Here is a 27,258-nt window from a genome sequence, read left to right on the forward strand (position 1 = left end):
AGGCGGGCTGCTCTGCCCGGGGGGCAGCGGGAGCCTGGGGGCACCCAGAGCAGCAGTGACCGGGCTGATGCCTCCCACACCGGCCTCGTTACCGGGGCTCCTTTCTGCGTCCTCCCGGGGAGGGGGGAAGCAGCCGCCGGGCACACGTCGGGCGGAGAGGGGTGGGGGGGGTGGGGGGGGCGAGGCTCAAGCCCCCACCGCCCCTGACAGCCGTCGGGGGTCGGCAGGCCCGGGGGAAGGGGGTTCCTGGGCCCTGCAAACGCGGGGCTGGGGTGTCCCTCGGGCCCAGCCGCCGCTCCGTGCCCTCCCGGGAAGGTGGGGGACAGCGGTGAGGTCCCTGCCCTCGGCCCCTTGCCCCCCCCTCCCTGTTCCCTTGGGGGCAGATGTGACACAGCGGCTGCCGCCCGCGGATTTCCCCTTCCCAGGGAAGGAGCGGCCGGGCAAGAGCCGCGATCGCTGTAATTTATTCCCCTCGAGGGGAAAAACCCCCTGATTCCTGACAAAGTTTATTTGGAAATGCAGGAGGACGGCCCCTCCCTCCCCGCTCCCCCCGGCTGGCAGACCCGGGGAAGAAAACGCAGGAGGCATTTCGTGAGAGATTTGTTCCCGGCTGCGGCGCAAAACCCGCTTTCCCCAAGGTTTTCCCAGCGCTGCCGAGCAGGCAACACACCGCGACAGTCCGCCGTCCCCCCCCCCTCCTCTAACGGGTAAAGATCCCCGGATACGCACAAGATGTTTATCCCAACACCCCCCCCCCCCGCCCGCATAAGACATTCAGCCCACGTCCCCTCTCACCCACTCGAGGCGGAGGAGGGAGAGGACACGCTCCGCATCCCTCCCCCGGGGGCGCGGGGGGTCACAGCAACCCCTGGAGCCCCGGGGACCGTGGTGAGGACCCCGCGGGGGGCTCCCCCCCGACCTCGGTGCCTTGCAACGGCGGCGGCCTCCCCCCCCCCCTCCTTCTTTCTCTCCCCATCCTCCCCGAAGCCCGCGGGTTTCCAAACTTTCCGTGGCCGCCGCCGCCGTGATTGGCGCGGCGGAGGCCACCTCCATGCAAATGAAGCCCCGCCGCCCGCCGCCCGCAGATCAATAGGGACGCGGGGGAAGGAGCATGCAGTCCGCCTGGGCAGGCGTGGGGAGAGCCGGCAGCCACACGCCGAAAACACCCCCCAAAACAAACACCCCGCCGGCTGACCGCGGGCTCCCTGCCCCCCTCCTCCCGCACACCCCGGCCCCCCGAGCGCCTCTAAAGCGGGAGCTTCCCTCCTCTGCTTTCTTATGAACCCAGGATGAGCAGCAAAGAAGACCCGAGCAAGGGCTGTCCGGCGGCTGCTCCCATCTCCAGTTTCACCATCCAGTCCATCCTGGGCAGCGGCAGCACCGAGCCCCCCCGGGAGGCCGGCGGCAGGGCGGCAGCCTGGCCCGCCCGCGGCCGGACCCTCTCCCTCTCCTCGGAGGACGAGGAACCGGAGGAGAGCTGGAAGCACCGCGGCTGCTTCTGCCCCGAAGCTCGGGGCTCCGCCGAACCGTGCCACAAACACCAGCCCCTCACCTTCACCTGTCTCGGTGAGTACCGGCACCGGACTGGACGGGGCGGACGGGGCCCGCCGGGAAGGGCCGCGGAGGGCTCGGGCCCGGCCCGGCCCCCGCCGGGGTTGGCGGGGGGGGAGCGTGTGGCACCCCCCTGCTTTCGGGGCGCAGCGTATTTGCGTCGTCCGTGGCTGAAGGGGGGAGGAAGGAACTCGGTCCAAACCAGGGTGGTTGTTCGTTTGTTTTTTTTTTTTACCCCCTTCCCACCCCACCCGGGGTTGATTCCCCCGAAGGGGCGCGACGCGAGAGATAACGCTCGTTTTCTTAGATTCTGCTTATTAACAGCGTTCGGGCAAGGGGAAGAGAGCTGTTTATTTTTTAGCCTGAATTCTGGCTTAAACGGTCTGTGAAATCTGATGCCCTAAAGCAAAATCTGCCGGCTCGTGTCGGAAAGGGAGGCAGCCCCAGCCTGGCACTCGGCTGCCTCCGCCGAGGCGTGCTCATGTCCGTCTGTCCGTCCGTGGGATGGAGGGACGGGGACAGCCCAGAAGGGGATGGCTTCCCCCGGCGTCGGTTGTGGTTGAGGCGGCGGGTGCTTGTCCGGGGGGTTCGCTCCGGTGCTTCCCCCAACCGGTGCGGTGGAGGGAGCGGGGAGTTCGGCCGTCGGGGGGTGCCGGTCGCCGTGCGACCCCCGCTCTGTCCCTCTGTTACAGGCAGCGTCAAGGGGAGCGGAGCGGCGGCGGCGGGCAGCGGGGAACGGGGGCCTTTCCTCTCGCCCCCCCAGCAGGACTGTAAAGAGGAGAAGGAGAAGCCGCTGGGACCCCCCTCGCCCTCCTGCGGGGACCGGCAGCGCGACGGCGGGGACCGGCAGGCCGGGGCCGCCAAGAAGAAGACGCGCACGGTGTTCAGCCGCAGCCAGGTCTATCAGCTGGAATCCACCTTCGACATGAAGCGGTACCTGAGCAGCTCGGAGCGGGCCTGCCTGGCCTCCAGCCTGCAGCTCACCGAGACCCAGGTGAAGACCTGGTTCCAAAACCGCAGGAACAAGTGGAAACGGCAGCTCTCGGCCGAGCTGGAGGCGGCCAACATGGCCCACGCCTCGGCGCAGACTCTGGTGGGGATGCCGCTGGTGTTCAGAGACAATTCCCTCCTCCGAGTGCCGGTGCCCCGGTCCATCGCCTTCCCTGCTCCTCTCTACTACCCCGGCAGCAACCTCTCGGCCTTACCGCTCTACAACCTCTACAACAAGATCGACTACTGAGTCGCCGCACTCCCCTCCCCGCGGCCGCCCCGTCGGGGCCAGGGCTGGGACCGGGGCCGGGACCGGGACCGGGGCCGCCGCGGGGGCTCCGTGCGGGATCTCGGCCCTCCTCCGCGGCGGGGACAGAGGAACGAGACTGATGGGAAGGACGGGCAAACGGAGAGCCCGGGGCGCCGGGGACAGCCTCCTCCCCCCCGTCCATCCCCTCCTGCTATCCTGCCACTTGAAAAAAAAAAAAAAATTAAAAAAAGCGTTATTTCAGATCTGTAAATATTTTTAAAGAAAGAAAGAAAGAAAGAAAATAAACCGTTTTAAGCCTCGTTTGTAAATTTACCAGCTCGATCGCGTGGTCCCGGGTCCCTGCCCGGAGGGGTACCCCGGGACCGGGGGGTGCCCCGCAGCCGGGCCGGGCCCGGCGGGGAGCCGCCGCTGCGGGAAGAGCCTGGGACCGATACACGGGAGAACGAAACCGAGATGTAACACCGAGAATTTTTTGTTTTGTTTTGTTCTTTTTTTCCTGCCTCCTGCTCGTTATCTCGTTTCCTGCAGGGAATCCCAGACGGGCCTGTCCGTACCCTTGCCCGTGGCCCCGCGGGACGGGCGGGGGGTCGGTCCCCTAAGCTTGGCTGGAAGATGAAGAAGGGCTTTTCTCAATCGTTCAGAAGCGGTTTCGGAAACGGGGGCCGTTTTTCTGGTTTGCGGCGTTTTTTGCTAAAAGCCGAGGTGACAGGCAGCGGGCTCGCAGCTCCCGGTGATCGACCCCGGCGCTCGGCGGCTCCTCTCCCCGCCCCGGGGCACCCACGGGTGCCTCCCCACGGAGGACGGAGTCGATCGTTCACACATAAAAAAAAAGTAAATCCCGCAGCAAGTGGTATTTAAACCGCGACCACCGACTCTGCGGGTACCGCCGGTACCGAGCGCGGGGGGATGTTTACAGCGGGAATAACGAGGGTGCCGTCACGAAGTAACGAAAAAAAAAAAAAAAAAGAGATAAATAAAAGATGCGAAGGGGCAAATAAGGTGATTTTCAATGTGTGGGAAGGAAAAGGCTCCCCCAGCGCCTCCCAGCCGGTTACGTGAACGCGGAGATGCCGGTTTTCAGCCCAGTGCTGCCCTTGCCCGGCGATAGCGGCAGGCCAGGGTGAGCTCAGCCCCGCTGCCGGCGGGGACGCCGCTTTTCGGACTCTTCTTTTGGGGGGAATAATTCGTATTTCGGGTTTGCCCGTGAACGCTACGAACGCCCAGCAGTAGCTGTGCCTGCCCCCGCGGCACGGGCCTGGCGCTACGGCCTGGCTGGGACCCGTGTAGCTCCCCCGGGGGGCCACGACGCCGCCCCCACCCGGGAACCCCCGTTAGCAGCTGCTGCTGATGACGGGAGCGACGGGGAGAGGCCGCTCCCCCGCCGCCCTCCGCCGCTCCTCCGCAGCCTCGCCGGCGTCGGCGGACTCCACATCCCGGCATGCCCCGCGGCAGTACGCCGGGCGCGCGGGGCACGCCGGGACGCACCGTTCCGCCTTTTCGAACCGGCCAATGGGGAGGCGGCGCGGCGCGGGGGGGCGGGGTCGGTGGCAGTGCGCGTGCGCGGGCGGTTGGCGGTGAGGCCGTGGGCAGCGGGCGGAGCGCGGAGGTGAGGCCGGGCCGGGTTCCCCGCCGGTGCCCGCGGGAGGGGGTGCGGAGGCCTCCGTAGTATGGCCGGGCCTGCGTGGCGGGGCAGCGCCTCAGCGGGAGCGGGCGCCTCGGGCTGGCGGCCGCCTCCCCTCCGCCGCGTCAGGCGCCGAGGCCTTTCCCGCCGCCTCACCGAGGCGCCCCCGTTTCGTGTCCCTTCCCCGGCGGGGCCGCGAGTGCTGGAGCCTCGGCCTTCCTGCGGTTCTCGGGCCCTTCTCTCACTGTTTTCTCTTCCCGCCGCAGCCGGCATCATCTCCCTCATCCCGACGTGCTTCTCCGGGACCGGACTGCGAGAGCGACTGTGCCTCTGGCGCCGCGGGGCTTCCGTAACCCGCCTCTGCTGCAGGAAGAAAGTTTTTCCTTTGCGTTGCGTGGAGCAGCGAGAAGAACTCGTGCAATATGAAAACGGTACTGTTAATGTCCTCTTAACGAGAAAGAGAGGCTGGTCGGCCTGACGCTTCCAGCTAAGCGGCCCGCTTTGTTGGCGAAGCGCTTACCGGCTGCCTAAGTGATAGAGCATGCTGTGTTAAGGGGAGCTGTAACAGCACCGATTTATCCGCTCAGTGTCAGTGAGCTTTTGGGAATGATGGAATTGCAAAGGTGCACCCTGTAGTTTAAGTCAGCATCGCAGTTTCAGCAGCGTGCATCTTCCCTGTAACGTCTTCTTTATGAGTTATCTCTTGTGGTGCTTGAACATTTTACCTGGAATTTGTAGTTCGAGGTGGGCGCGACAATTATTGTTGTTTGGCAATTCCGGTTGTGAAGCAGTTGCATTTGTGAAAATGTGCAGAGCTCTGTGTGGTTGTGGGGGTTTTTTTGGTAATGTATGTGAAGGGAAGGATATACTTGAATTCTGATGTTTTATATGTTTTTCTGGATTAAAAATAACTTTAGGAGATCCTTCTAGGTTTCTGATATAAGTAACTTCTTCCTTGTTAATTGCTTTTGGGCTGGTTAGTCACTGGTGTACCAGGTGCCTTAAACCCTCATGTGTGTTGAGTTTTCTGCCACAAGTAGACAAGGCAATTAGCATGTCCAATCTAATTTTTGTAGTTGTTCTGAATTCCTTTAGATTTTCTGTTTTTGTACATCCCCCTGAAATACTTATTGAGGCACATTGTGATGGAGGTGCTGCTGAATTCTGTCTCGTATTCACAAAGAAATACGTGTTAGCAGATTCTCGAGTCTATCTGTCTTTTGCCCAAGTATTCCCAAAGCAGAGCTGAAAAAGGAGGTGAAGAAGTTTTAATTTACTATTCTTAAAAGTTTTTTTCCCACTTCATGTTTAAATAGCAGAAATAGCACTTTATATTTACATAGTAGGTTGATTTTTTTGAAGGATGTGTTGCAGAACACCTACCAAAGCTCCCAGTTAAGAATTTTTTTCCAGTGTAAGAATGTGTAGTGCTTACATTGTTACACAACTTGATGATTTAGTTGCTGACAAGTGTTGAACTAGAATAACTGTGCATTAAACTTGAACTTTGTCCTAGTTCATGTACTCGTTCTCTCTTGATTTATTTTCAGAGGTCTAATCTTACCTCTGCAGTTGTACATACAAATTCAGGAATGATAGTATTATAGAAAATCTGTGCTAATTTATTTCTCTGTCCCGTTAGCAGAAAGGAAATGTGCTGTTAAGGTTTTCTGAAGTTTTGGTGGTTTTGTTGGTGTACATATAACGAGGGGTTTCTTCTTTCAGAGTGTTTGTTAGGTCTGCACTGTGTTCCCAGGTGGAATTTGCTGTTCATAGCTTCTGCTCTCTTTCTTTGAATTTTTGTATATACAACTAACTAGTCCTGTGAAGTGAGTGCTGCAGTCGCCTTCAGAGTCATTGATCTGTCACTGAGTTGTTGATTTTTTTCTAGCCACGTTGCGTTTACATGTTTGCTTTATATTTCAGTACTCCACAGAGCATAACTTTCCTTTTTTACCTGACTTTCTTTAGACTCTTAAGAGGGAAAAAAAAATCTTAAAGCCGTTTCATTGAAATATTTTAGGACACTTATGGAAGCCTAAGGATTGGAAACTTGCAGGGAGCCTGAAACTGTTTAAAAGATGATCCAGTTGTGATTCTCAGAAGTATATGGCAGTCATACCAAATCAGGAACAGATCAGCATTTCTTGTTGGAGTTTTCAAATTGGATTCCTTTCTGCTTGTTTGTGTTTATTTTAAAGTAACTTCTTGGTGCTCACAGTAATTTAGAAATACTTTAAAAAATACAACCCTATACAGAGTGAGGACAAATACATTTGTAAGTAACAATATCTAAGCTTATAGATGATATTATTAATAAACCGTACAAAAAGTATTATTCCATGTTATATTTGATATTTAAGTGTAAAAGCTCTCTTTAGGGTGAGGAATTTACTGAGGTTTTGGACAGGTATTAGTATTTTAGAGAGTTTGTCAGAAATCTGAACTTTTTCCTGCGTAAAAACTAGTAAACTTCTCAGGTCTACTTTAAGCTACCTTTAGGATGGATCAGGTAGCTAGCTAACTTACTGTGCTTATGTTCTTGTTATTTTTAAAATTGTATCTGTGCATTGTTGTCTTTTCAGATGACAGGATCAAACGAATTCAAACTAAATCAAACTCCAGATGATGGTATTTCATCAGTAAAGTTTAGTCCAAATACATCTCAGTTTCTGCTTGTTTCGTCCTGGGACACAACTGTCCGCCTCTACGATGTTCCTGCCAACACCATGAGACTCAAATACCAACATTCAGGAGCTGTCCTTGACTGTGCTTTTTATGTAAGCGTGTGAGGTGGTTTTTGCAATTATTATTTTATAGACGTGTAATGGCCAAGGTACATGAGAAATTGTCAGTCACTGAAATTAAAGGGATAGTGAAATCCACCTGAATTCCAGTTTTTTTTTTTCTAAAAAAAAAGCTTCTGCCAATGATTCTTCTTTTAATGAACATTGTTCTAGTCCGGAATATTAGTATTTTCTGTGAAGGGTGCAGGCACGCAACTAATTTACTTCTGGTAGAAGTGGTAGGGAAAAGTAATTTGAGCTGGTTTGTTCTGTTTCTGCAATGTTACGGTAAATTGTGTGTGTCTTTGTAAGAAAGAGTCGTACTGGTAGAATACAGCCAGAAGTCATTATTCACAGTAAGTGCCCATAGCCAATTATTCTTTTCTTTTTAACCTTCTCATACTGGGTTGTTTTGGAAGCACGGCATTGTTCCAGAGTTCCAAGTGAGCCATTTACCAGATACTTGATTTTTGTTTTTCTAATGTAATAAATTTGAAATATGAATAGTTTTAAGTTTATTGGTGCCACTTTTTTGTTTTACTTTTTTTTTTTTTTTAATAGAAGGTTTCAGTTAGCTTCTTTGCACTGTATTCTGGCATGTCCTCCAGTGACTTGATCTCGATGTATTACTGAATGTTTTAAAGATCGGTTTAAATTTTTAATTCTGCTTGTGCTTTTTTCACTGGATGTTTTGTCCCATAGCTGATACTGTACTGTGGATCAACACACAACTTCTCAAATAGTTTCTAGTTTCTAAATTAATTTTAGAGGGAATAGACTTTTATTAAGTCTAACTGGCTTAAGTTGGCAGTCATTTAAAAATAAGCATTATGTGTTTGCTGTTATAGAATTGATTTGATATAGCCTCTAACTGCTTTTGTTTCTTTCTAGTTTTAAATTAAATAAAAATCGTATTGCTCAAAGCGCTTTACTTCAACTTATTTTGCAAAGCTTCTGTCATCTGCCTTTTTAGATCTGTACAAGATCTTGAGCCTTGTGTCTTAATTCCCATCTTCCCCAAACTCCTGAAAGCAAGTCCTGTGTTACGAGCCTAGAAGGTTAAATGTATAGCAGCCAGAGAAACTTAATACATATCATAAAGTGAAATATTTTTCTTTGTAGGATCCTACCCATGCCTGGAGTGGAGGATTAGATCAGCAGTTGAAAATGCACGATCTAAACACGGACCAAGGTAAGCAGGTTGAATTCTGTAACTGGCCTAAACTTCAGATTTATATACTTAGGTGAGCAGAATATCTTTCAAGTTTTTTAGAAGGGGGATATTTGCTTTAAGTAGTAGCCTCTGTTGATTTAAGTTGTCAGTGCTCAGCAGGTTTCTTTGCTGTGCAGCCTTTCTGGTCACCGAGGCACTACTGATTCAATTGCTGTGTAATTAAGATTGTGCTATAATGTCTTTAACAGAAGGGCCAAATCTGTTGCTGCTGAATTGAGAGTTTAAACTTTTCATGTGATGATCATGATGTATTTTATGCGTGTATTTCATTTTTATTGTTTTAAGGTGAAAATGGAAGGAAAGGAAATGGCTATATACTCATCACGCTGACTGAGGTTCACATCGTGTGTGCCTTTAGCAGAACAACTAGTGGCCCTACTAAGTGCCACCTAAAAGCAGGGAAGCATTTGGCAGTTTGCCAGAAAGCTTGGTAGCTGCTTGTGGCATGCCTTGAATCGGATTTCTGATGATAATCCTGCTCTGCCATAGGCTACTGTGTCTTAATTAGGGGGAATTAACTAAGATGAACTAAAACTGAACATGTTATTTTTCAAAGGTTTGTGGTTTAGGCATATTTAGACTGATCTCTCACGTGTGGCAGAATGTATATAAAGCTTTTGCTTTGTCAAACGTCATGACCTTGTACTACTATTTTTTTTTTTCTAACAAAACATTGCTTGAAAGGAACAGTTCCAGTGCCTCATGGGTGCAAAACTTGGAGCTAGTTTGTCTAACTTTCTGTGTGTTTGTACGTGTGTTAAAGAGAAAAATGAATCTCAGCCTGACACGAATGTGGTCACTAGAACCAGCCCATAGCCAAGGCTCGACAAACTTGTGTGCATAGTAATGTTATGAAAATGTCAAGTAATTCTGTTAAAGATGACTTCCTAAAAGTGTTTGTTAATACTTTAATATGTAATATTAATTCATTTTGTCATAATGTTAATGGACACAAGCTGGATATGTAATGTTAATATATATGTTGCTTTCTGTATTAGTGCCTGTGTCAAAGGTGGTGATACCATGTGATGCTGAACACTTCTTTATACCTCTGAACATCTCTCTGGCTGCTTAAAATTCTTAACTTCCATTCATAATCTCAGGAGACATAAGGTTTAAATTTAACAATCCTGATTTTTTCAAAAGTGATGCTTCTGAAGACTGAACTGTCCTTAAAGGGACTCCTGCCACATCAGTACCCCTGTGGCAATGTCAGAAAATAGTGTTTGTACTGCAGTAGTGTGTCCTTTTCTTGGTCTCTGTTCAGCACGTTCTGACTGTTTGTAGAGCCAGTAAAGTTAAAGAGATTGTATTTTCTTACAGAAAACCTTGTTGGTGCTCATGATGCTCCGATCAGGTGCGTTGAGTATTGCCCAGAAGTGAATGTCATGGTGACTGGAAGCTGGGATCAAACAGTTAAACTGTGGGATCCCAGAACTCCCTGTAATGCAGGAACTTTTTCTCAACCTGAAAAGGTATGTGCTGGATGCTGTATTCCAGGTGATACGTTAAATAATACATCCACTTAGTAGTTAAACATCACCATACCGGACACTGTCTTAAACTGAATTGACTTTGAAGAGTTATGTTTAATGGTTTTTAAGCTGTGAAAATGTGTTTTAAAATACTGATATTAAGAATATATTATCATTTTAGGTTAAGGCTTTGAGCTTTTATCAGTAGGAGAGCATAATTTAATTCTTAAAACTCGCGGTGGACTGAATTCTTATAACTTAAAACAAACTTGACTAAGGAAAACCTAACAAAAACAGCATGTGAAATTCACCCAATTGTTAATAGTCCTTGGCTTAATTTTAATACGTGCTATTGATTTCCTTAAAGGTTAAGATTTTAGATATGTTGGATCCTGGCAGTCATAAAGTCTGATTGTTTTGAAATGTGCATAGAGATATAGCAAGAGGCCATTTACGTTGCCTGAAAGAATATTTTGTTTTTTGTATGAAAAGATTGAACAGAATTGCTTGTATTGTAATTTACCTGTCATTGTACTAATGCCTAGTAAATTCAGACATTCTCCTAATAGTAAAATCCTCTGTGCTAATGAGATCAAGAGAAATAATATACAATGGCACGTCTTAAGCTTTTTCCAATGTTATATGTGTTAATCTTTATACTGCTTACAGTTGTCATTGAAAGAATTATAGAGCAGTAATTTCTCTTTTTTCATAGACTCCTAAAAACAGGTGGGGATGGCTAGATAATTTTACACATTTTTTTTTTTGCCTATACCTTTCCTAAATTTCATTTAGCTCTGTCACATTGTATTGTCAAGTCATAATTATGAGCCATCATTATGTTCCCTATTGCATCTAAATAGCTGTTACTTTTGTTACAACATGGCTGAATCTACTTCTGAGAAGACCTTTGTTCAGAATCAAATAATTGCATTATTTCTAGTTTTGATTTATAGTTGTATGTAGCATGTAAAGAACTGTGATAAATTGCTGACAGAATATCATATAATGGACAGCCACAGTGAATCAAGCTGCTTATTGGTTCAGCAAGGTTCATTATGTCATTTTTTTTAATACCGTCTTTGATAAATGTGTCCACCGACTCAACTGCATGACAATGGTTTCATTTGATTTATGATTGTGTGGTGGAGAAAGAATACTTACTATACAGGTGTGACATCAGTTTGTAAAGAAGATTTAAGATATTTAATGTTCTTTACACCTCTGTTTCCATACACATATACAAACACATTTATATAATATTTATTAATATTGTTGGATCAATTTTTACATCAATAACGAAGGGAAATATGAAAAACGGTCTTGTTAAGGTGTGTAACTGCTGTTGGCTTAAAGTTTTCTTGCCCTTTTTATATGTAAGCGGGGTTTGGCAATTGGGATAATCAGAAATTTTAGGCAACTCCTATGTGAACATTTAAGATGCTTCCCATGATTACACCTCTGTCTTAAGAGGGAAGTTCAATAATCACATTTTAGAGCAACAATGCAAGCTGAATGAATGTGGATTGGTTAAGGGCAGTTTTGTGTGTGTATGTACACGCACCTGTCTGCTTAGTTTTTTGTTAAAAATGAACTTTTTGTAAGCGTAATTTGTTCAGAATTGTTCATGGCAAATGAAGAGGAAAGTTGTTTTGTCTGCTATTTCAGTACAGTTTTACCAGAACCAAATAGCTTTACTGGGCTTTATCAGAGAACCAGAAAGTGAAACTGGATGCTTGAGTGAAATTGTATAAGCACGTGCCAAAAGTAAATTGAATCCTTCTGGCAGGATACCAGATTTCTGACACTTCTGATTCTTGATCTGAGTTTTATACGGTATCTGTTTCCTAAGTATTTTAGCTGCATTAGATCACTTTTGAAAAAGCTCATTCTTACAGTTTGCTCTTGTTAGCAACTCCATGACAGGACAGCTATAGTCAGCTGCTTTCCATCTTGTGTGTGTATCCACAACTTGCAATTCATTTGACAGCACAGCCTTTGACTGAACATTTTTTTTTTTTCCTAACATATTTCCAGATTAATAATGGTAATAGTTGCAAACAGAATGATTTATGTGCTGGATATTTTAATGAGAAATTTGATAAACAAAAATTAGAACCTCAGCCAATTTTTGGAGTTGGAATTCCAAGCCACAGTCCCTTTTAATGATGCCAAGTGTATTGCTTCTTCAATTTCGCTTAGTTCTATTAAAGTACACAAAGTACTGGGTTTTTTTGTAATGATTTCTTGGTAATTTATTTCCATTTATTAACATAAAGCTCAGTTGAAGTATTCTCTTTAAAAAGAAAAACACATGATTACCAGATAGGGGAAAACTGAGAGGAAAACATGTAATGTGGCATTGCAGGCCTAAACTGCAGGATCATGAATTGATTGTGGCGAATGCAAGCTATGCATACCAAGCAAAGATGAGTTCCAATATCCATGCTATTTCCCCTCCCTGTTACTTTTCCTCTTGCCTTGAAACGTCCAATAAATTTAATGCCTGAAATGATTTTTGAGGAAAACTTGAATAATACTGATTTCCCCTTTGAATTATGTGTAAATACCTCTGTACATGCATAGCATTTAAAACATGGGTAATACCAGCAAAAGGAAGAAATCTCGTGTGTGGAAGATTATTTAGAAATCACTGAGATCTGGAGACTGGGAACTGAGCAAATGTGCTTGAAATTTAGAATTGTACAACTGCATAGTAATTTTTTTTCCCTAAATCAGATGTAGTATGGGACTGTGCTGGGCTTGATTTTTTTTTTTTTTTTTTTCTTTAGCTGTGTGCTAGGGTACAGAACTAAGGGTGAGCTTTTGAAATGCTACATCAGTGTCATCAATAACTATCTGCACACTACTGCTGTTTATACTAAATTTGAGTTATAAATTAAAGCTAAAGGAAATCGTATAGCTACAGACTATTGTAGATGTCACCTGTTTTGTTATTGCATCTTGCTGACATTCTATTTTGTACAAAGAGCAATGGATATCCAGGCTAATGTTCTAATTTTTTTTTAAAGGTCTACACTCTTTCTGTGTCTGGAGATAGACTGATTGTGGGGACAGCAGGTCGGAGAGTGCTGGTGTGGGATTTGCGGAACATGGGTTACGTTCAGCAGCGAAGAGAATCCAGTCTGAAATACCAGACCCGCTGTATCAGAGCATTTCCAAATAAACAGGTATGGGATCCATGTCAGTAATCATCTTTTCTGTTGAATATTCTTTAATGGAAAATGGTGGCTTATTTTTCAAGTCTTCTGCATTTTTCATTTTAAAAAACTTCTGGCCTTTGAAGTTCTGTAATCAAACTCGGGGAGGGGGATGGGAAATGAGGCTTCTTGTTCCAGGTTAACTCTTTTTAATACTGCAGCTTAGGAAAGTTTGCCCTGACTTACCAGTGTATGATGTTTTCATTTTTTTTTTCCTCAGTTTTGTCTCCTTTTTTTTTTTCCAAGTACCCTATTTAATGCATCACAATGCTGACATGTAATTAAAAAACAAAACAAACCTGCCCCCCACCTGCCAAGTTGCAGTAGAAGAGGAAGACAGAATTGGTGGTTGCTCAGCAGCCTTTATGCATTTTAGCCCTAGGTTCTTCAATAGACTGTGAACAGAGGCAGGATTAGAGCTAGATGAATGTCATTTATATATTTTTCTTTTTTTTAAACTCTGAGTCCGTGTCATGCACTCAAGAACCCATGATCCATTATCTAGGGGGAATTGTACAATTTAGATGATTATACAGCTGTTCCACATAGGTTAACGTAGTGTATCTGTGGTATTTCTCTTTCTGAAGTAAAGCAAGAAGATTAGCTTTTTCTGGCAAACTAATTTGGGAGGGAATTTTCCCGTGTACGTAGCAATAGTACAGGAATTGCAAGACCTAGTTGCTTGTTCCTGAACTGACATGAACACTTTGTCCATTTTCAGTTCTAGTTATAGTAAAACAAGCTGATCTTCCAGATAGTATTGTATTATGGATTTTAAAGAACCTTGCTATAGCTAGATATCATTACAATCCTATTTCTGAAAAGGTCTATTATGGGCTTAACTCAGAAGTTATAATAAAAGCATCTCAGATTGCTCTAAGTCAGGACTGTAATTAACTGGATAAGTGGGCACCACTTATAATCAAGTTTCACTGAAAATACTATTTCTACTTGAGTGTTTAGTTGCTAGTATAAAGCTCTGAACTAATTTTAATGTAATTCTGAAACTAAATAGTCCTGTGAGTATCTCTAATATTTCAGACATACAAGGGGTTCTTTACTCTTAACATTCCCCCCCCAAATCAACTTGTGTTTGGACCTGCAGGGGTAATTAAAAGTCTCACACTCAGCTTAAAACCATGGTGCAATGAGAATCTCTCTCGGAAAGTTTTTTTCTGCATTACTGTTTTCTTAGAAACAGATTTTATTGATGATGCCATGGATCTGTGGTAACAAAAAATTTCTGGTTGCACACAATTTAAGACTCTTCACGTTTTTTATTTGAGTTCAGAGGGGTATTGGATAAATTGTATTGCAATCTATTCTCCAGTTGTGAACTTCTAAAATGCATATCTCCAAATTTTTTTGGTAGGGTTATGTGTTAAGTTCTATTGAAGGTCGTGTTGCGGTGGAATATTTGGATCCAAGTCCAGAAATCCAGAAGAAGAAATACGCATTCAAATGTCACCGTTTGAAGGAAAATAACATTGAGCAGATTTATCCAGTTAATGCTATTTCTTTCCATAATGTCCACAACACGTTTGCTACAGGTAGAGTGGATACTTGTTTTTTTTGTAACACTTGCATCAGTTCCTTTAGTTTTGATTTAAACAGGTTAGCCTTTACTTCATGTGCCCGCCCTTTTTAAGCTTTTAAATTGTACTCCTTGCAATGAGCAGGGTTTTAAAATTATTTTATGCAGTGAGAGTTAATTGCTTTAATGGGGATTTTGGGAAATAGTTTTTGTGCTCTTTACTGAATTATGCAACTCAGTATAATCCTGTTTTTTACTGACAAAGTTATTCCAGGTAGTTTTTTCCCTTTGGTGTATGTTTTCAGTCTTGCTGTTCTCTCCAATATAATTTACAATCAGTTTTTAAAAATTAATTTTCAGGAGGTTCCGATGGATTTGTAAATATTTGGGATCCATTTAATAAAAAGCGTCTGTGTCAGTTCCATCGGTATCCCACAAGCATAGCATCACTTGCCTTCAGCAATGATGGAACTACCCTTGCAATAGCTTCTTCATATATGTATGAAATGGATGACATTGAACATCCTGAAGATGGTATCTATATTCGCCAAGTGACAGATGCAGAAACAAAACCTAAGTGAGTATGCTTCACCTGTATTTGAGACTTTCTGAGCATTCATCCCAAGATTTATTAATTTTCCTAAATTCATGAATAGCATTATTGATGCCAGTAGATAGTGCAGCTTGACAGTAGGGTTGGTTTTGATTTTATCTTGTTTGCCCAAGCTTTCAATATCCGTAGGTTGATAGACGTCTGATGGATAAAATTGTGTCTAGTTGTTTAGTAGGAGAAGAATGTCAAACTCTTATCCTTTTTGAATAGGTGCTATTATATGAAGCTGTGGACTTATTGCTAGCTCATTGCTTCAAGAATTAAGCGAAGAATTCAAGAAAAATTTGAGTAAATGTTACTGTGTTTGGGTATTTAAAACTTAGAATTAATGAAATCTTTCCACACTGAGTCTACACCCAGCTGTCACAATCAGAAGTGAGTCTAGACACCGCTCTGGGAAGGTTGTGTAAAATCAAGGAAAAGCTTTGTCAGTTCCCATGGGTTGGAGTTTGCTGCAGCCCCCTGATAACACACTTTTCTATCATTGTTGCTGTCAAAATGAGGTAAACTGATGGATGGAGGTAAAAGATTTCAGTTAAGCTGGCTTTGGCGTGAATGTTACATAGAAAAATTGCCATCACAGTGCAGAATTGCACTACTCTTCATTATGCTAGCACAGGAGCAGTTGTTTTTATTTTCAAATTCCTGTGGTTTGTCATGGATATTTTTTTTTTCTAGTACTCAAACTGTCTTAGACTTTATTTAGTTGTCTCCATTATTTAGTATCTAAGTGGTTATGTAAATTAGACATATAAGTGAATAAAAGTTCTTGAGTTTAAAACCTCAAGGACTGACCCCCTGCTTAGTGACTTGTATATTGATTCAGAGCAGCCATTTTATCGCTGTGGAGATGTGAGGTGGAAGTTACAGAGGAATAAATGAACCATCTCTCACTTCGAGATGTTTGTTTTACAATAATTTTGATACTTCTGGAAGAGTAAAACCAGAACTATTTCAGTATGTATTTCTGGGGCACTCTCAAGTGTAAAAAAAAAAAAAAAAATAATCATAAATCAGATGATAATTCAAACTTTTTTCAAAATCAGATTGTACTTGTTACATACATTTGGGAGGGTTTAAAAAAAAAAAGGTGATAAAAGAATACTTGCTGCTGTTGTAAGAGTTGCATTCAGTTATTTTTGTTCATTGCTAGTTATGATTGCTAATTCTGTAGATGCTTCATTCTGCTGTATGAGGAGGTTAATCTACAATTAAACAATATTTCCTCTTGGCCCTCCATTATTTTCTGAAACAGATGGTTCATCATTTCCTGGGCTGTTAAACACAGCAAGGTTAAGGTTAGACTCTTGGGAATCAGCTAGTTTTGAATCTTATTAGGCTGTAGAAGGAAAACTAATAAGAATACTCCTTAATATCATTTTGTGACTGTAAACAATTATTTATTAGCAAACAATTGATCCCAGAAGGGCAAATTGTTTGAGTCAGTAATGAGCTGAGAAAAAACAGAGCATATCTGTGTATTTGGAAAATAATTGTAACGTAATTGCAATGCATTTAGACAGGCATCTTTTTGGACCTGTTTCTATCTTTAAATGAATTTCTGAAAACATTAACAAGGTTTATATGCTTTTCTGACATTTACAAGTTGCTCGTGCCAACCTTAGGGCACTAAGAATGATGTGTATATTTTAATGTTACCGTAGTGTGAGTCATCTCTGGTTTATTCTAAGAATAAGTTACTTAGGATAGAAGACTTAAGTTGTTTCATAGTGATCTTTTTGCATGTTTGAATTGCTTAGCATTTCTGCACAGTGCATTGTTAAATGCATCAAAATGGTGCCATATTACCTAATATTTTTATGTAAGATCAGCTTTTTGATCATTACATTGTTATATATTGCATCTTGATACAAGTGAAAGCAGTCTTTCTACACATTTCTGTTTTTATAGAATGTTGAATACTTTACCTGCTTATGATTAAATATTGCTTGCTGAAATACAGTTATTTATTTCAGGTCTACTTAGACTTCTGGTGATGATACTTCTCTACAAGAGGTGCCCACCTGTTCCTAACAAGACTAAACTAGAACAATAGAAGTGAGAAGAACAATCTTTGTACTGATGTTTTTAACTAAGAAATATTTTTGTTGTATGTCTTAATCTGTCATTACTTACCTGCTTATAATGTTAGTGAAACTGTTTTCTTTGTGCTGTCTGTAGCTAAATCAGTTCAGTCCTGTAGAAAACTTTGCATATACCTTTATAAAAGCTTATGACATTTTGTAGTATCTAATTATGAAAACTTCCAGTGGCCTCATAATTGTTCAATAAATACCCACAGGTTTTTTGAAAACAAATACGTTGTGTAACAGCTGTTACTGTTTGTGAAACAAATGTTAAGACAAAAACTTCTGAGTTGCAAGAATTCTTGAGTTCTAGATCTTCCTGATGGGAAATTTCTGAAGTGTTTTCTTTTTTCAATGAGCTGAACTAGGAATCTCTTCATTACCCTGGGACCTTGGCTCTCCAGGCAATGTTTTCACAGGGCTGTGAAAGCCTAAAGTTGTATTAGGTTTATCTCAGTGACTTGAACATTACTGAAGAATCATTAACTGTTTCTGGAGGAAAGAACTTGTACATGTAGTACTTAGGCTTTTATGCAGTATGTGGAAAAACCCAAAAATTAACGATGCCGGGGAAGAATTGAGGGTAGAGGGGAGAAAATGTATTCAGCCTAGACCTGAGTGGTCTGTTCCAAGTCTGCAGCTCTGACCGGGTAGCCCAGGGTTTATGGAGGAACATGAGTGGAAATGCAAGAAAGAGGAGTTTCCCCAGAGTAGAAATGTCTTTCTGGCCGCAAAACCCCATGAAAATATGCTGTTTCTCTGAACGTCCTCTTTAGTCAGTTGGTAATAAGTCTAATCTATTCTCAAATTTTGTGTCAGCCTCTTGAGGGTTTTGGAGCGGGGGGTGGGTGTGAGAAAATGCTTGAACTTGGACAAATTAAAAATTTCTTCAGAAAGTGGTATTAGAAAACCAACTTAGATGCTGTGTGTGTGTTTTCTAAATGGGAACGTAGATTTCCTCAAGAGATTAAACCTGCAGATCCATCTGCTGAAAGGAATAGATTGTGTTTGTGGAAATAAATATAAATGTTTTTTGAGTAGCTTTTATAGGTGGTACTATCTCATCCAACTCTGTTTGCAGAACAGACTGTCAAACTGCTGACATAATAGCTTGTATCAGGTGTTTGGGAAGTACTTAAGTATTTACTTAAGTATGAAGCATTCACTAAGTGAATAGTAAGGAGGGATGGAACAAAACTCATATGAGGCTTATCAAAGATGATTAAGGTGTTGGTATTTTGGAGTGGTGATTGGATTCATTCTTCCACCTTCTCTTCTGAGTTTTATCTGTGTAGCCAGTGGGAGTACTTCATTACCTTTAAGAAAACAAACTTGCTGACAACAGAAGTAGTAACCTATTGTTCCAAAGAAGGTGGTGATGGAGAGGAAGCTGGGCTCTGTGTGTGCAGAAAGCTAACAAGCTTGAGCTGTTACCAGGTGGACATACTAAATGAATTGTACATGGAATATTTTACAGTTTGTCATGAGCTAGATACGGATTCTTCAATAATATAAACTGTTTTTGATAGAGCTTTATTTTTTTCAAACCTTCCTAAATTAAATATGAATAATGCCCTCACTGCAGTAGCATCCAGACTCTGTTCTGATGTGCCCCATCCCTATTTCTTCCAGTTTGAATTGGCTTTTCTGCATTGAGGGTACATGACTGATATTGGGCGAAGGTTGAATTTTTGATATCAGCTTAGGAAGTGATGACATACTGGTGTTTGGGCTTTTTATTATTTTTGTTTGAGGAACACACTGATACGTAGGCTCTGGGGCCTAACCCTGGGAACCAGGGGTTTCTGTGAGAATGACTAGCAAAGAAATAGTAAGCAAAAATCCTAATTTGGGGGTAAGTGTAGGCTGAAACAGCACGCTTTCTGTTAAGCACACTGTCAGACATTCCAGGATCTCATACCTCAATGTGTGTGTGCAGGTGTAAATACACATATTTGCAGAGCAAACGTACACAGTATCTGTTGTGTCTCCATCTCTTCTCAGCTGAGAGTTTATAATATTACAAAATAGAGGATTGAGCCCACAAATAAGCTGTTGTTAACCTGAAAGTACAGTAGTTACCCTGCTGGTGGAGAAGTGAGACCTGAAGTGAGGATGGGTCCAAATAAATAATGTGTGAAAGCAGAAATAAGCTGGCACTAATGAAAAAGTGATGATGTGGAGAAAGGACCATGTGAAATGGAGAGAAGATGGAGCAGGGAGTCACAGAGGTAAAACTGGGGGGAACAAAATGAAATAAGAGCTAGAGAATGTAGGGGGAAACAAAGAATTAGGGGAGTTCCAAACTGGTTAACAAAGTAGACACACAACCCAACTGGAAACGATGCCACTTGTGCAAATTTTGGTAAATATCAGGCAAAAAATACCTGTTGGTGCTTGATGTACTGAGATCTGCATGCTGCAGTGGACAAAGGTAGCCCAAGATGTGTTGAAGGAAATGGATTGGATTTAGTAGTTCTATTTTGGCTTCAAAATGGTGGGAAAAATCCTTGTGGTATGTTGGTGTTTTATATAAATGCTTGAACCAAACGAGTCAGTAGAAAATATTGAGAAAAATGGGGTGTAATGGAGGAGAAGAGTTATGTTGGTTGGTCAGGGCTGCAGCTGTGTCTGTTAGATATAAATATGTGCGGTTGGAATATGAATATTTCTTTTACAAGATTAATCTTCCTTTCGTTAGCATTCTTCTAGAAATGCAGGTCAAGGCAGAGGGAGGTTCATAAGCCGGAGAAATCATGAAACAAGCCTTTTCTGACTCTAACAAGCAGCTGAACAAAGAGGATATACTGTCTCTTGATCAGAGGAATTGAGATCTAAAAAAGCTCCTTAAGTCATTGCTTTTCGGACAGTGTGGAGGGCTGTACAGAAAACATGGAGTCATAGCCGTCATTCTAATAGAGTCATCAATCACAGTTGACTGCTTGCAGGAAAAAATATCACGGGTTGTCTCTCACAAGAGGCTCATAACACTGTGGTATTAGAAGCCAAGTGGCATCTGTGCCCTGAGTGTTACAAAAGCATGATGGTGAGTGTACTTTTTCCTGTTGGCCAGTACTTCAAGGTAATCAGTGTATGGTTACGACATACAGGTTTGGAGCTCTGCCCTATCTCAGACATGGTGTTTTGTGCTACTGCTGCAATTAGATGTTTAAAAAGCGTGGCCTTTAGATGGACGTTTTCCCAAGCAAAACCAATCCCTGCTCTGAGCCCTGAGCACAGAGACTTCAGCGATGCTGTTGAGAATGACCTCTACAAAGCTGTGCAGGTATGGCTAGCTCCACCTTCTTTAACTGTCTCACACCTTTGTAACTGTCCAGTAGTTTTTACTGCCTTGAAAATTAAGGATTTTTTTGTAGCTGGAGCTGTGCAGTCACTTAAGTTCAGCAGTAATTCAGCTGGTGCACCTGTTAAGATAGTGGCCCAAAAGCTGGGTGTCTCTACTATTGGATAGTTGTGCAAATGTTGGCCTAAATGACACATCCACTGTCAGTGATTGGTATTAGTGGTCTGGAGCAGAACCTATTTCTTCTGACTAGCAGACATCTGTTCTGGTGATTACACCATTAAGCTGCTTTTATGTTGTTTAGTATAATCATAACCACAACGCTAGTAATTTTTTTTCGTCAATATGCAACTGATACAACTTCTTGTCCTCCAGCAACGTGACATTTGCTCTGAAATGTGTCAGGCTTCTTTGTTCAAAATAGTATTTAAGTGATACTTTGTAATACATTTAGATATGTAGAATTTAGAAATGAAAAGTCAAATACAGGACTCGCCCAGATATTCTTATAACTAATATGCTAAAGGCGCTTCCTGTGAAATATGTCTTATTTCGTAAGGCTCTGTGTGGCACTTTGACTATATCATGCATTTTCCTATAGCATGAAAAGATACAAATGTGCTAACACATGATAGCAACATGGGGGATGTAATAGGTCTTCAGAGTCTCCCGTGATTACCTGCAAAGTGGAAGGGAATAAACTGTTCTCCATGTCCGCTGGGACTGGGAGGAGGCATAATGAGCCTAAATTGCAGCAGAGATTAGTGTAGACATAAGGAAAAACTTTCTCGGTGTAAGGATGGTTAAACCCAGGAATAAATGGCCTGGGGAAGCTGCAGTGTCTCCATCTGTGGAATTTCTCAAGCACGGGTTAGACAAGCACCTGCCAGGAATGGTGTGGGTTTAACTGGTTCTGTCTCTGGGCAGGAAAGATACATTAGTACTGATTGCACCTGTCGTTGTTACACCACCAGGTTTGTCTCTGATCGTTCCTTCACCTGGCATTGCTCCTGTTACAGCAAACTAGTATTCTTTGTAACTGAGGCTGGGATTCCTATTATTTAAAACTTCTAAATTCTTAAACAGGCTTTTGTTTTCCTCCATGGCCCACACCACCATTAACAGACAAACTTGGTTCAGCTTTGAATTGGCCCGTGCCTACCAGCGTGCCCTGGCACACCAGAGCTGCTGGGGAGCTCCCTCTGCCTGGGAGCAAGCTCTGCAGAGCTGTCTGCTTAAAAAAGACCATCCTACTTCTTAAATTCCATGTACGTATTCATTCTGTAGGCATTTCTGAATTTGTGTAAGGTTAATAAAGTAGAGGACCTGATTCTTATTGGCTAGATAAATATTTCGTTTACATCAGTCTTACAATAATTGTAGTTTGGGCTTGCAGCGAGCTTCACCCTTAGCTGGCACTAAACAATGCTTGTACCAGCGTAGCATGTAGTTGTATATTTTAATCAATTCCCCACTTAAAGTATCCCCCTATATTCTCTTTTGGTAAAACCAGAGCAAGGCAGCATCAAGTAAAAACAATTTATTCACTTAGGCCAAAGAGTTCCTAATGATTAAATGAAAATAAGCAAGGGTTGCTTTTGCTTGCTGGTTTTCTGCAAACCACTGCTGTTCTGCAGTGACAACAATGCAACAAAGACAACAATTGCCTTATTCTCAGTGCTGCACAGATGCATTGTAAGAAATGATTCTGGCTTGAGAATTTGTTCCCTAAATAGATAAGACAGCCAAAGGTTGAGAGAGAAGAAATATTCCACAGATGTCAACAAAGGCACAGAATAAGGAAGCGAATTTCCTCGTCACAGAGCAAAGGCAGGATTTGAACGGATTTCTTGATTCCTAGCTCGTGTAATTGGTTTAATTTTTTGTCTCTGCTGTAGACTTACAGTGGGGAGTTATTTGAGTTAATCTTTTTTATTCCTGTGATGTAATTTTTTTCGTCAATCAAACAAACACTGCTTCCGTGTAAAGGTAAATGAGACCAAATTGTTAAGGGAGGGTTAAGATCCTTAGATGAATCTTCTTAAATGCAAATTTTTCTCATATGATGATATAGAATACACTAGTGTGTTGAGACATAGTACTGCTAAATGGCTCAAAGCGCTTCCAATAGAATACAAAGATTGACTTTACTACTATAGTGAAGGACAGATGTAACAGGATAAAAGTAGAAAGTGCAAGCATTTTTAGAGGTTGTGCTTTTTAAAAATAATAACAAAATGTGCCATCATGTTTCTACATAGTATTTTCTAGACAGGAAAAAAAATGTATAATTCATTCCCTGCAAATCAAAGACAGAATTTATCTGCTTTGTAAAGCAAAAAAAAAAAAAAATTTCCATAACTGTAGCCTATACAACAGATAAAAGAGTGGAGGCATCAAGAATATGTATAGATTTTATTTACCATGTTCCACACCCTCAGTTTCTGATGTCTCTTATTGATGAATCGGTTTTCTTGTCCCACATAGACAGTTCATGTTCTGCTGGGGAGTCGATTACTGCAGTGCTACATGTGCAGCTCTGTGCCTTGTAGGATGCTCCTCCGTTGCTACAAAGCTGTTGAGAAGCTGCAGGTACGTTTTCCCTGGAAGCAAACATGGTGGGTATTTGTCAGTGGGAGAGGCCTCCCTGTTCCCAGTCCCGTGACAGCACAGAGCCTATTCTTTGATGTTTGCTTTTATATATAACGTCACTATTTTTAATTTTTTACCTGCTGGTGATAATCCATACCATCCTCTGCATCATTTAAACTTGTCAACTGGTGACAGAGACTGCAGTAAGATAGTATAAATAGCTCTTGTATTTGTAAACTACATGTTTTGAGAACATGACTTTGGCTTTTTCTCTTCCACCTATATACTTTATGTTGAGATCATTTGATTCTCCGTGCAAAGGCTTTGTGTAGTGGCCTGCAAACACACGACTGCCAAAAGGTGATGATGCCTGAGTGGTAAGATAAGTGCCCTGTTTCTGTCAGAGTACATTAATTTCTGCTAATGAGATTGTGGAGGGAAACATTGTGAGAAATAGAAAAACTTTTCATACGAAACATCTGGCCTTTTGTGCAAAAAACCTCCGTCCTATACTATCAATTAAATACCAGGAATATATCTGGGGAAATGTATCTGTCTGTTCTGTTCAAAATCTTTGTTTTTAAGATCATAGTGCTTGGTTTGAAAAATAAAAGAAGTGCTTAAATCCTTGAATTTTTCCCTGGGTTATAATGGAGTCACTGTTCTTTCCCTGTCATCTGCAATCCTCGAATGCTTTTAATCAAATCCTCAGGATTTAAATTATTAAACATCTTTTTGGGATTACATTTTTTATTCCTAATTATACGCAAAAGATATATATCATGAAATATGCAGCATGTAATTGCGATTAAAGCGTACAGTCTCACGAAAGATGGGTATAACAGTTTTATACATCCAAAATTTAATTAGGCAGATAATGGGGTTAGAAGTGAGATTTTTAAGGATGGGGTGGGGAAGGAAATTTTTGGATATTTTTTTTTTTTTTTTTGATGGTGGTGGATATCAATACGGAGGCTGCAAATCAAAGTCGTATTTCTTCCCTGGTCTCCACATGTGTCGTCTGTCTTGCATTGGTCTTGAGATTGTCTGTACAAAACCAGAATTTATCTAGACAGCAAACAAGTAATTCAGTGAGTCACAGAACAAGGTCTGATTTTCTACATAGTTGGGTTTTGTGGTTGTTCCTTCTGAGAAATCAAGTGTAGACTTAAACTCTTCCACAATCAAGAGGAAACTTTTCCCAGGTAGATTTCCCAGCCCTTCCGTCCAGGGCACATTATTAAAGTCTGTCTCCTCTGCTTGGCTGCCTGCTTTCATGAGGGATACAGGAATTTGATATCTTTGAGACCTCCTTCCTCTGTCAAAGTCAGTTGTAATTGGTCAATCAGTTCCAAAGTTATTAGGGGGAATGAGAGGAGAAGGGGACGGGCAGAAAGACACAGACAATTTCATTGCATGAATCTCATTTCCTTAGGGAACTGGAATAAAAAAAAAAAAAAATCAATTAAGGTTAAGACCCTCCAGTACCCTTCTTCAATTACTTTGTAAGAATAATGCCTTTTGCTGAACTATCCATGATATACAATATCTTCATCTGTCCAGCCTAGGATGAAACCTATTTTGGCAGTTGTTTGCAAGTGTCCAAATACAGGATAAAAACCTGGCTTTTCTGTAAACAGTAGCTGAGGTTGCAGGGCCTTTGGGAGCGTCAGGATTCAGCCGCTGCAGGTTGCAGTTGGATCATGTAGGTTCAAAAGGACACAACCCACCCTTTTTATTCCCATCCGTGAGCGTAACGCCTGTGTCTCCAACACCCGTCGTGTGCTTCAGGGCTGTGTTCGCCAGTGCTTTGTTCTTTGTGACATTCAAATAGCAACTGAAATTTCAGGTGCTGCTGGTTTAGGCTGCACCTGAAAAGCCTTTTCATGACCTTCACCCCAAGGGAAACCGCTGCGTGGTCACTTCATCTCTGGGGGCAGAAGATAACGGCGTGTGTCTCAAGTATGTGGGGACGTTGCACCAGGGCTTAGGCCCATGGAGCTGCGAGGGAGAGCAAGGGGGCTGCTTAGAGCAGCTCCTCACGTGCCTCTTCCAGCATCAGGAGCTCCCTACAAGCTGCACCACTCCAAAGACACATGGTCCCACCTGTGCTTTTGTGTCGGCAACGAATAACCTTGCTGCTTACTATCCAATTCCTTCTCTCTTGTTGTGAGTGGTTATCTGCTTTCTTTCACATTCTGGAAATTTCACTGGTTTCCAGATAATTCTGTTTATCCTCCCTCCTCACGTCACTGACAATTTTTTGTTTAAATATTTAACGTTTCATTAAGCCTCTCTTCCTACATTCAGAAATAATTCAAACGTAACTTCTAAGTGGCAGATGTATCGAGATATTAAATAAAACTCTACCATTTTCACAAGCCCTTTTCTGGACTGTTTTCTAAATCATTATCAAAATCCCAAACTAAATCAAAACCACCCCCAAGCAAACGGGTTTTTTTGCTGTTCTGATTGCAACCCAAGCCTATGTGAGCGGTCTGAAATGTTTATGATCTCGAAAGCAACAAAAATCATCAATTTTCTGATATCCTGCTTTACCCAACAGAGATGTCCAGATTCAACACTTTGGGGCTGTAGTTCCTTTTTCTTCCTCTTATTTCAGTCTTTGTTATGCTAACATCTTGTTCTGCTGTGGAACTGTTTACAGTAAAGAAAAAGCTGCCCTTACTTGCCTAGAATCTCTATGGTGAGGGTTGTTTTTTTGTGGAGAGAAGGAAATGAAGGATAAAAATGTTAATAGATGAAGTGTACATGTTTCAGGCGATGCATTATATATGTCCTCTTATTTCTGGTTTTATTTCTCTATATTTTTCATTTCCCTAAGGATGTTTTATTTAAAAAAAAAAGTGATGCTTTTCCTGTGCATCAACTTTGGTGGGACTTTGTCATAGTGTCACTTCAGTTATTTAGTTCCTCACCGAGTGATGTGGAACCAGGATTCAAACCCTGACCAAAACCTTTTGAACTCAGGGCTGATCTTTTCAATTTAGTGACTTGCTATAAGGCTTGGAGATAATTCCTCTGGCTAAAATCAGATGAGGAAAACCTTGTTTCTCTTGGCACAGGATCAACCTCCGTGTCAAAATGGTGGCAAATAATGTTTTCCAGATTTTATTTGTTACTGCGGCATCAGAATCACCTTTACAGGCAGATATAGTATTCCTAAAATAGAAATGGTGCTTTATGTCATTTGCATGTAATGCATTATCATGGCCATTATTAATTCCCCTAGTAACTCTTTACTATTTAAAAAAATTGCATTGCAGAGCAGTAAGTCTATCAGCAGGTATGCTTTTTTTTTATGCTGACTTCTAATGCAGCAGTCTTTCATCCCTCTATATAAGATTTACCTTTAACCTAGAATCTTTCACCCGTTATCTATAATGTATAATTATAAATACATTGTAGTCTTGAGTAAGTACAATTAAAAAGGGTAATTCGTTTCCCTCCCTCTCTCCCATCCTCCCACCCAAGTCCTTAGGTTTAATTTTCATGATTATGTTAGATTATGAGTCATTTTAAATCATGGTATCCAGTAGAGACTACTCCTACTCTGCAGCTCTTTTCAACAGTTGTTTATGGTAGTTTCAGCCTCTTTCTGCCTCTCTGAGGCTCTTTATTTTTAAAGCAAGGCAGACAAGGCCTAAAATTATTCCATTAAAGAGGTGCAATTTTTGTAATGGGACTTAGAGTGCTCTGCAGAAGTGCAGGCAAGTTTCTTCAATATCCTGAGCATTATTCGCTCATTTAGTTAAATGATGTTTCTAATTCCCTGGTAATTACATGTAATGAGGCACTCTTTCTCTTCTTGATGAGACTTTAGCTTAATATGAGATGTCGTATTTTTTCTTTTTTTTTTTTTTTTTAGGGATAATTACCCTTCCCAGGAAAAGCAGGGGGTTTGTTGTGCAGAATATATAGCAAATTATTTTATTTCCTGCCATCTTGACTGCCAGTA

The 27,258-nt window shown here is 42.6% G+C and overlaps 2 protein-coding genes across 3 annotated transcripts; both read left to right on the forward strand.

Moving 5' to 3' along the window:
- The first annotated feature begins 813 nt into the window (after positions 1–813).
- Positions 814–2,990, forward strand: HMX2 (H6 family homeobox 2). The gene is made up of 3 exons (XM_074908483.1): positions 814–888; positions 1,289–1,566; positions 2,244–2,990. Exons 2-3 carry the CDS (start codon positions 1,290–1,292, stop codon positions 2,789–2,791), a joined length of 825 nt encoding a protein of 274 aa, XP_074764584.1. The 5' UTR covers positions 814–888; position 1,289; the 3' UTR covers positions 2,792–2,990.
- A 1,364-nt stretch (positions 2,991–4,354) lies between these two features.
- On the forward strand, positions 4,355–17,607 carry BUB3 (BUB3 mitotic checkpoint protein). 2 transcript variants are annotated; one of them, XM_074908485.1, is made up of 9 exons: positions 4,355–4,418; positions 4,700–4,864; positions 7,019–7,213; positions 8,342–8,411; positions 9,777–9,928; positions 12,961–13,119; positions 14,522–14,699; positions 15,044–15,260; positions 17,273–17,607. In XM_074908485.1, exons 2-9 carry the CDS (start codon positions 4,856–4,858, stop codon positions 17,280–17,282), a joined length of 990 nt encoding a protein of 329 aa, XP_074764586.1. In that variant the 5' UTR covers positions 4,355–4,418; positions 4,700–4,855; the 3' UTR covers positions 17,283–17,607. The 2 variants fall into 2 exon arrangements, with proteins under 2 accessions (XP_074764586.1, XP_074764587.1); XM_074908486.1 differs by lacking the exon at positions 17,273–17,607 and having other exon boundaries at positions 15,044–15,264.
- The last annotated feature ends 9,651 nt before the right edge of the window (positions 17,608–27,258 follow it).

The sequence above is a fragment of the Athene noctua genome, chromosome 5 (genome assembly GCF_965140245.1).
Source record: "Athene noctua chromosome 5, bAthNoc1.hap1.1, whole genome shotgun sequence".
Classification (NCBI taxonomy): Eukaryota; Metazoa; Chordata; class Aves; order Strigiformes; family Strigidae; genus Athene; species Athene noctua.

Bases quoted from the DNA above. Each gene is read 5' to 3' on its own strand.
- HMX2 (XM_074908483.1), top strand. From the start codon at position 1,290: ATGAGCAGCAAAGAAGACCCGAGCAAGGGCTGTCCGGCGGCTGCTCCC. The intron at 1,567-2,243 runs GTGAGTACCGGC...CCTCTGTTACAG, and splicing joins CCTCACCTTCACCTGTCTCG to GCAGCGTCAAGGGGAGCGGA.
- BUB3 (XM_074908485.1), top strand. The intron at 9,929-12,960 runs GTATGTGCTGGA...TTTTTTTTAAAG, and splicing joins CTTTTTCTCAACCTGAAAAG to GTCTACACTCTTTCTGTGTC. The intron at 14,700-15,043 runs GTAGAGTGGATA...ATTAATTTTCAG, and splicing joins CCACAACACGTTTGCTACAG to GAGGTTCCGATGGATTTGTA.